The sequence below is a fragment of the Schistocerca nitens genome, chromosome 6 (assembly GCF_023898315.1).
Source record: "Schistocerca nitens isolate TAMUIC-IGC-003100 chromosome 6, iqSchNite1.1, whole genome shotgun sequence".
NCBI classification, from domain to species: Eukaryota; Metazoa; Arthropoda; class Insecta; order Orthoptera; family Acrididae; genus Schistocerca; species Schistocerca nitens.
This window is the reverse complement of record NC_064619.1, coordinates 520,383,027-520,393,131: the sequence shown is the minus strand read 5'-3', so window position 1 is coordinate 520,393,131 and position 10,105 is coordinate 520,383,027. Positions and strand designations below refer to the sequence as shown.

Here is a 10,105-nt window from a genome sequence, read left to right as displayed (position 1 = left end):
TTACAATGTCATCAGCGAACCTCAAAGTTTTTATTTCTTCCCCATAGATTTTAATACCTACTCCGAATTTTTCTTTTGTTTCCTTCACTGCTTGCTCAATATACAGATTGAATAACATCGGGGAGAGGCTACAACCCTTTCTCACTCCCTTCCCAACCACTGCTTCCCTTTCATGCCCCTCGACTCTTATAACTGCCATCTGGTTTCTGTACATATTGTAAATAGCCTTTCGCTCCCTATGTTTTACCCCTGCCACCTTCAGAATTTGAAAGAGAGAATTCCAGTCAATATTGTCAAAAGCTTTCTCTAAGTCTACAAATGCTAAAAACGTAGGTTTGTCTTTCCTTAATCTATTTTCTAAGATTAAGTCGTAGGGTCAGTATTGCCTCACGTGTTCCAATATTTCTACGGAATCCAAACTGATCTTCCCCTAGGTCGGTTTCTACTAGTTTTTCCATTCGTCTGTAAAGAATTCGCGTCAGTATTTTGCAGCCGTGACTTATTAAAGTGATAGTTCGGTAATTTTCACATCTGTCAACACCTGCTTTCTTTGGGATTGGAATTATTATATTCTTATTGAAGTCTGAGGGTATTTCGCCTGTCTCATACATCTTACTGACCAGATGGTAGAGTTTTGTCGGGACTGGCTCTCCCAAGGCCGTCAGTAGTTCCAATGGAATGTTGTCTACTCCCGGGGCCTTGTTTAGACTCAGGTCTTCCAGTGCTCTGTCAAACTCTTCACGCAGTATCATATCTCCCATTTCATCTTCATCTACATCCTCTTCCATTTCCATAATATTGTACTCAAGTACATCACCCTTTGTCGGGGAATGAAGACTCCTACGCCATGTGTTGGTGTTCTGTTAAGTCTGTACATTGTGCTGCCCTCTGCAGCGGATATATTTCAACTATAACTGTAAAATGGACGTGTGAGAATAAAGGTGTGTGTGAGCAGAAGTTTTACTGTGTCCTTGATTTCACTAGTGTGTAGCAACATTTTGGTGCCGAAACCCGGGGGAACATGAAGAGATAGAGTGCTACTACACATTAAAGAGGACTCGACGCCGGCGGAGAAGGTTTTGAGCGACTTCAATCTCAAAATCCGGTCACGTCACGCCACGTTCAGCTCACACAGATAAGTTGCGGCATTGCTCTGAAACTGTAGCAAAGGACACTGCGGGGCGATTGATTTGTATGTGATGTTACTTGGTGCATGTTTGTTGGTGGCAGAGCAATAGAGGGCAGTTGGCGTATTATTTGCAAAGCACAAAGGGGACTTGCTAAAGTATTGGTAGACTGCAGCGCCATCTGTTAGCAACAGCGACCACTACTAAAGGTCGCGGAAGTTGAAAACTGCACGGTCGCGCCATCTCTTGAGAACTACAAACATCACTAGGGGCTGCTAACGGTTCACACTCCAGGACAGCGCCATCCCTTAGCGATAGCATCCAACTGACCTTGAACGCACTCTCGCAACAGAAAGCAAAACCACCAACTCACCATGGCAGAAGCAGTAGCTACGAACTTGGGGAGGCTGCGCCGGAAGCGGACGACCTTGCGATCGAATGCGACGCGTTTCGTCAGCCAAATAAACGCCTTCGATGGTTCTACAGCTGCAGAAGAAGTAGAACACTTCCAGGAACGCCTACAGGAAACATTAGAAGAGTTGAGCCGACTCAACGATACAATACAGGACTTGCTGGATGACTCTGAATACGAAGCCGACACTGAAGCTTGTGAGGAATATACTGATAAATGCAAACGCGCCCTCCGAAAGGCGAAAGGCCTTCTAGGAGGAGCGCGCTCAGGAGACAGAAACGCGACGTCAGCGGCTCGACAACACGCCTGTATTGACATAAAATTGCCTACTATCAAACTGCACGCATTCTCAGGGGATATAGAAGCTTGGCATCGATTTTGGGAGCAATTCACAGCTTCCATAGACGAGAATCCGATGGTGTCAACAATGAACAAGCATGTATTACTCCGTGGTTACCTTGATGGGGAACCTAAGGACTTGGTCGATGGCATTGCTGTTACAGCCGATACATATGAGCAGACTAAGCAAATTTTGAAATCCAAATATGGGGATAGGAACAGAATTATCCAAAGTCATCTGGATTTCTTGGAGAATCTTAACACTTCGACTTCAGGCAGTCCAGAGGCTCTCAATTCCACCTACATTGAGTGCCATAAGCGCATCCAAGCACTACGAGCACTAGGAGAAAATGTGGACTCTTATGGGAGAGTGCTTGCACCCAAACTTCTTCGAGCCTTTCCTGAAGAAATTTGCAAAAATTGGCTTGTTCATGCCCGAAGGCAAAAGATTGAAGAAGGGAACCTCACCCACCTTATGGAGTTCTTAAATGAAGAGGTGGAAGGAGCTAGCAACACACGCAAAATTCGTGGAGATATTGTACCACACGAAAATTACGTACCAACTTCATCTGCCTTCCGTGTAAAGGTTAAAACGAAGAGGGACAAGAAGAAACAACAGAATTCGGAGCCCTTCTGTGTGTATTGCGGCGAAAGAGGGCACTGGGGCCAAGACTGCCAAAAGATTGTAAGATTGCAGGCAAGAATCGACGCCCTCAAGACAATGAACCGTTGCTTTCTATGCCTGAGACGTGGCCACAACAGAAATCAGTGTTTCAAACGGGGAAAGGCGTCCTGTGCGAAATGTAAGGGGGAGCATCACATTTCTATCTGTAGTAGCCATACCACAACAGTAAATAAAATTGAAACTATGACTTCTAACTTCACATACCTGCAGACTGCTCATGTGAGTATCACAGGACCCACTGGTAAGAGCAAACAGACACGTGCCATCCTGGACACAGGGAGTCAATCGAGTTTCATTCACCATTCACTGATCGAATCTCTCCAACTAAGTGTCATTGGAAGCACTACTCTCGAGATAACTACTTTCGAATCCAGTTACAGTTCATCACTCTCAAGGAAGAAGGTGCAGTTTAATATGATGGGGTGCTCCACTAATTCCTGCATATCAGTAACAGCCTTTGAAACCACAAATAATTTTTCACAGCAACCAACAGTGCCACAAGATGTAGGAGATATGGCATTGAGGGGTGGTACACCACTCGCAGATCCTAAAGGAGACACTGAAGATCTACCTATTGAGATCCTGATTGGAGCTGATTATTACTGGAGAATCGTGACTTTGGAACAAACAATCAAGGTATCACCATCATTGGTTCTTCTCCCAACAATCTTTGGATATGTTCTGAGTGGAAACAGATCTAGCACCACCATCAACAGAGCAACTGTCAACTTTATTCAGGGCAGCTGCAGTGATATATCTGATGAGTTAGTGCGCCGATTTTGGGACCTGGAGACAATCGGGATAACAGGAAATCAAGAGCGAGCATTAAAACCCATGGACCACCCTATTTATCAGGAATTCCGAGAATCATACTGTGTGGAATATGGCCGCAGAGTTGTATCTATGCCTCGAAAGAAGGATATGCCTCTCTCCTGCAGCCGCACAACTGCTGAAGCGCGTCTTCGCGCCTTACGACAAGCTGTTAGGAGAGTTCTTCACTCTTGCCTACCATGCAAGATAATACACAGTCGCCGGTATGAAGAGATGGAGGCCCCACTACCACTGGACAGAGTTCAGCCTTCAAGACCATTTGCAGTAACTGGCATCGATTTTGCCGGACCATTATATGTCAAATCTGGACATCAAACAAAAAGGTCCGACATGGTCCTATTCACAGGTGCAACAACACGGGCCATTCATATTGAACTTGCAACTGACATGTCCACTGGCAGATTTTTGATGGCCGTGCAACGCTTTGCAGGACGTAGGAGCCTACCAGTCACTGTCTACTCAGACAATGCTACAACATTCCATGCAGGCAACTCAGAACTGGCAGAGCTTTTCAAAACCATGCAGCGTACTGACGTACAGCTCTACTGTGCCCACCATGGAATCACTTGGAAATTCATACCACCACGTGCGGCTTGGTGGGGAGGCTGGTGGGAACACATGATAGGCTCAGTCAAGCGCTGCCTGAGGAAAGTTCTTGGTCGCTCCCAGGTGGATGAAGAGAGCTTAAACACCACCTTGATCAGCATAGAAGCCGCAATAAACTCACGACCCATCATTCAAGGAGAGAGCGACACTGCATTGACGCCAGCCCACTTTCTAAATGGTGGGAAATTAGTAACAATTCCATGTGGGCCAGAGCCAGCAACTAGAAAGGACCTTGCCAAGGAGTTCCGACTCAGACATAAGGTCAATGACGACATCTGGCGCAGGTGGAAGACAGAATACCTCCTGCTGCTAAGACAATATCATGAGGTGAAAGGATACCCTTCGCAGAGGAAACCGAGAATTGGAGAGGTTGTTCTGCTCCAAGAAGACAGCAAACCACGGCACTTGTGGAAGAGGACTGTGGTAGAAGAAGTGCGGCATGGCAGAGACAGTAAAATACGGTGCATCATCCTCCGCCAGCCAGATGGTATGAAGATCTGTCGACCGGTCCAGCTGGTCATCCCCCTCGAGATGGACCAGGGTGGGGAGGATGTCGGGGAATGAAGACTCCTACACCATCTGTTGGTGTTCTGTTAAGTCTGTACATTGTGCAGCGGATATATTTCAACTATAACTGTAAAATGGACGTGTGAGAATAAAGGTGTGTGTGAGCAGAAGTTTTACTGTGCCCTTGATTTCACTAGTGTGTAGCAACACCCTTGTATAGACCCTCTATATACTCTTTCCACCTTTCTGCTTTCCCTTCTTTGCTTATAACTGGGTTTCCATCTGAGCTCTTAATATTCATACAAGTGGGTCTCTTTTCTCCAAAGGTCTCTTTAATTTTCCTGTAGGCAGTATCTATCTTACCCCTAGTGAGATAAGCCTCTACATCCTTACATTTATCCTCTAGCCATCCCTGCTTAGCCATTTTGCACTTCCTGTCGATCTCATTTTTGAGACGTTTGTATTCCTTTTTGACTGCTTCATTTACTTTATTTTTATATTTTCTCCTATCATCAATTAAATTGAATATTTCTTCTGTTACCCAAGGATTTCTACTAGCCCTCGTCTTTTTATCTACTTGATCCTCTGCTGCCTTCACTACTTCATCCCTCAAAGCTACCCATTCTTCTTCTACAGTATTTCTTTCCCCCATTCCTGCCATTTGTTCCCCTTACGCTCTCCCTGAAACTCTGTACAACCTCTGGTTTAATCAGTTTATCCAGATCCCATCTTACACACTACTTAACCTAAATTATCCTATGGACAAACACGCACACCCATGCCCGAGGGAGGACTCGAATCTCTGCCGGGACCAGCCGCACAGTCCATGACTGCAGCGCCTTGTACTATATGTCAATGACGATTTATATTCGTGTTTGAACTGTATGTCACATTATTAAGGTAAAAAATACATTATTTGGTTTGCAACAAAATCTTTCCTTCGCTAACCACATGCCTATTAGTAGTTAGTGGCTTTAGTAGTGTAAGAGGTCCGAGCAGATGTAATTTCGATATATTGCTCATGCGCTGCCTGCGATAGGCAAGGTATAAGAGAATCTCTGACCAGAGAGCACTGTTGTCTGCAGTAGGAACTGTGTAGCTGTAGCAGTAAGTTGTTGCTGGTCTGGAGTCTGCTCTGGTCTGGTCTGGTGTATCGTGTTGGGTGGCCCGGTCGCGGTGCAGTGATGCTGGAGCCTGAGTATTATTGTATAAGGTAAAAAGCAGTCTCGCGCATATGTAGTATTGTTATCTCAAGTCCTATGTAAATGTTTTAAAAATCTCCTAATAATAATCTTTGTCATAAAAAGTAGCTTTTAACAACCATTCATTTCAATTTAAAGAATTTACTAATTTCTCCAATCCATGATCATCCCGATTATTGCAAAAGAAAAATCAGTTGTTTCCCTTTCTTAAATGACAAATCTATCGGCCAGCATTGCACAGGGCTGTGCCAGAAAAATTTATTGTAGGAACAGATATATATGCGTTATCCGGCGACTTATTGAGGTAAGAATTTTTCTCTTTTTTATTCAGAATGATCTTTCAGGGCCATGACGCAGCACTGCTGACGTCCAAAATTTACCAGGTTAAATTCACAGTCAATTATTGAAAAATTATAAATGAGCGACAATTTAATTGAAAGGTTAGTTGCATTGTATTATTACCAGGTTACGGAAATTATTTTGTTGGGACGTTACACTGAATGTGAACGACATAATTATATTTTTTACCTGTTGAGAGGTTTAGCAATTTTTGTTTTGAGGTTACACTAAACGTGAATATTATTTATGTTAATATTTTCTGTTGAGAGGTTGCGGTAAATTATTTTGTGGGGAGGTTACAGTAGTTAGAACCTTTCATTTAGCTGGCAGTATTGACGGTCGCTGTATTGCAGTAGTTCGCGTAATGCAGATTTTTGTGAGTTAAGTGCTTAATGAAATATATAGGATATTGTTAAGTTTTCTTTTTAGTCATCATCATCATCAGTGTTCTGCCAAAAGGCAGGTTTTCACATGGTAGTTCTCCAGGCTGTCCGGTCTTCTGCCATCCTCTTCAGGTCTGCATAATTTCCTCTTCTCTTTATGTCGTCTATCATCTTGTATCTCCTTCTTTCTCTCAGTCTTCTCCCACAAAACAATCCTTCCAAAGCGTCTGCTAGCAAGCACTCCCTTCTCAATGAATGTCCCAGCCAGTTCTTTTTTCCTTTCTCTTACAACATTCAGCAGACATCTTCTCTCACCAACCCTTTCCAACACTGTTTCATTACTCTCTCTTTCCATCTAGCTTATTCTCTCCATTCTCCTCCACATCCACATCTCAAATGCTTCTAATCTTTTTTCATCCTCTCGTCTCAGTGTCCACGTTTTTTCCCCATATAGTGCCACACTCCAGACTAAACATTTGGCAAGCCTTTTCTTTGGTCCTTTATCTAATTTGCCACATAAGAGTCACCTCATTCTGTTGAATGCCTCCTTCGCTATGGCAATTCGAGTCTTCACCTCCAGTTGACATCTCACGTCTTCAGCTATTGTGCTTCAAAGATATTTAAATGCACTTTCTTGGCTAATGGTAGCTTGTCCTATTTTAATATTGGACAGTCTGCGTCTTGTACTGATGACCATACTCTTTGTTTTTGCTGTGTTTATTTGCATCCCATATTCCACACAAGCTTTATTCAGATCTTTCAGCAAGTTATTCATGGTCCGCTCACTTTCTGCCACTAATACCATGTCATGAGGAAATCTTATACGTTCTATTCTCTTTCCACCAATACATATTCCTCTTTCCCCATCTAAGCTTTTCGCAATAATCTCTTCAAGGTTTATGTTAAACAACAGCGGGGAAAGGCAACAACTGCCTATGTGGAAAGTAACGGGAAACTACCACATTACATTCCGAAGCAGTACATGGTATGTCTGTCCATGTTATGATGACGATGAACCTTTCCTTGTTGTCTTTCTAGTCAGGGCCATTCTTTTGAATTAATTATTTGAAGTCAGGTTGTAATTTTTTTGAGCAGTCAGATTGCGCTGCGCTAGAATATTGTGTCAGTGTTGAAATGATGAGAAAAAGTAAAGAGAAAATAGGTCAATATGTTCAGTTTTACTCAGCTGTTTCGGAATCTAATAACGTACAAGTTACATCTTCTCAGTCATTCTGCAATTTATGTACAGACACACTCATTTAAATAAAGATGTTTCAAATTCCTTAAGCAATAAAATTTACATTCCCCGAATATACAATTAAAACTGGGAAGGCATCCTATTTAAATGAGATTACCCAAAATACTAGATAAGATGGGAGGACATGCAGTTTAAATGTGACTCCCAACTGGTACACACCAGCAGAAACATTTCCCATGATCCTTAAATAAATAAATAGTTGCCCAAAACACAAAATAAGCTGGGAAATATAGCAGGCGGCCATCACAGCCAGCAGAAAAAAAGCAGGTAGAGTTCACAATGAGAGGAGTTAGCGAATGACTGTGGATAAAAGTAAAAGGCCTTTAAACTTAACACACTCCAAAAGTAGGAATAAGAGTGCAAGGTTTAAAAGAGTAGTTAACGAGCTGGTATAGTTAAGAGGAACTTTGGGGCTTGCAGAACGTGCTTCAAGCCTCAGGAGCATAGTGACTTCACCAAATAGGACAGATTAATAGTTCCCGATTAACTGGCGACACTGCTGTAGCACGTATCCAACGATCAACTTTACTTAGCTAGAGCCAACACGATGCGGCTGGCAGAGGCGACAGACTGCGGGCGAACTCAGACGTCGTGCGATGACGGAAGTATCGCTGCAGCAGCTCCGCTTCAGGCTCAGGGAACAGGAACGTGTCGTCCACTGCCAAAGCTACCCTGCCGGTGCACATCAGAAGGGAACAGTAATCTGCCCAAATAAGACTACAGCCGATAATGCCTAAGATGTATTAAATTTTAACGATTGCGGATGTTTAATACTCCTTAAAATAGCTTGTAAATTACAAGACGAAATATCAGCACCTGCTAATCGGGCTGGGTCGTACTCATTACAAAGGATGTCTTGCCTCTGACACAGATGATGTAACAAATTTAATTTCATCCAGTGAATTTATAACATAGTATACTAGTACACTTGCATGGAGTGTAGCGTGGAACGACACAATATCATCAGTTACAGTGACCATAGATCATACAGAAAATCACTCAGAGGCACATTAATATAAAAATCCAATTCCCCGTTAACACAGATGTGGCCTCAAAATAACAAGTATCCAAAAAATAAAGAACAGCACTTAATTGCACTTAGGTGTGAAGTATTCGTGACTTGCAGGATTCCAAGCCGGGGTGTCAGTGCCCCCAATCCGTACAGGCGGCCTTTGAGGTGCCGTGTAATTGAAGCTTGCAGAGTATAGTGGGGACTTGCCGACCAGACTGCAGGAGACATTCGCTGCTCCTCCCGCAACTCGTCGCTATCAACGCTTAAGCAAGACGGCAAGGCTTGCCTCCGACCGATTTAAACGCTCGCGGCTTCTCGAGACCGGTACCGGACAGCCGGAGTCCCCCAAAAAGGGATCACTACCGGGGCCCGCCAAACCAACAACACACGCCTCGACCGAAGACCCTAGCTGGCGATGTATGATCAGATCGATATCAGCAACCCAAGTACACTACTGGCCATTAAAATTGCTGCACCACGAAGATGACTTGCTACAGACGCAAAATTTAACAGACAGGAAGAAGATGCTGTGGTATGTAAATGATTAGTTTTTCAGAGAATTCACAAAAGGTTGACGCCGGTGGCGACACCTACAACGTGCTGACATGAGGAAAGTTTCCAACCGATTTCTCTTACACAAACAGCAGTTGACCGTCGTTGCCTGGTGAAACGTTGTTGTGATGCCTCGTGTAAGGAGGAGAAATGCGTACCATCACGTTTCCGACTTTGATAAAGGCCGGATTGTAGCCTATCGCGATTGTGGTTTATCGTATCGCGACATTGCAGCTCGCCTTGGTCGAGATCCAATGACTGTTTGCATAATATGGAATCGGTGGGTTCAGGAGGGTAATACGGAACGCCGTGCTGGATCCCAACGGCCTCGTATCACTAGCAATCGAGATGACAGGCATCTTATCCGCATGGCTGTAACAGATAGTGCAGCCACGTCTCGATCCCTGAGTCAACAGATGGGGACGTTTGCAAGGCAACAACCATCTCCACGAACAGTTCGACGACGTTTGCAGTAGCATGGACTATCAGCTCCGAGACCATGGCTGCGGTTACCCTTGACGCTGCATCACAGACAGGAGCGCCTGCGATGGTGTACTCGACGACGAACCTGGGTGCACGAATGGCAAAACGTCATTTTTTCGGATGAATCCAGGTTCTGTTTACAGCATCATGATAGTCGAATCCGTGTTTGGCGACATCGCGGTGAACGCACATTGGAAGCGTGTATTCGTCATCGCCACACTGGCGTATCACCCGGCGTGATGGTATGGGGTTCCATTGGTTACACGTCTCGGTCACCTCTTGTTCGCATTGACGTCACTTTGAACAGTGGACGTTACATTTCAGATTTGTTACGACCCCTGGCTCTACCCTTCATTCGATCCCTGCGAA

At 44.2% G+C, this 10,105-nt stretch overlaps 1 protein-coding gene across 1 annotated transcript; it reads left to right on the top strand.

Moving 5' to 3' along the window:
- The first annotated feature begins 3,781 nt into the window (after window positions 1-3,781).
- LOC126263438 (uncharacterized) lies at window positions 3,782-4,564 on the top strand. Its single transcript, XM_049960531.1, has one exon. It carries the CDS (start codon window positions 3,782-3,784, stop codon window positions 4,562-4,564), a length of 783 nt encoding a protein of 260 aa, XP_049816488.1.
- The last annotated feature ends 5,541 nt before the right edge of the window (window positions 4,565-10,105 follow it).

What these genes read in the sequence shown, in the direction of transcription:
- LOC126263438 (XM_049960531.1), top strand. Translation starts at nt 3,782, where the DNA reads ATGTCCACTGGCAGATTTTTGATGGCCGTGCAACGCTTTGCAGGACGT.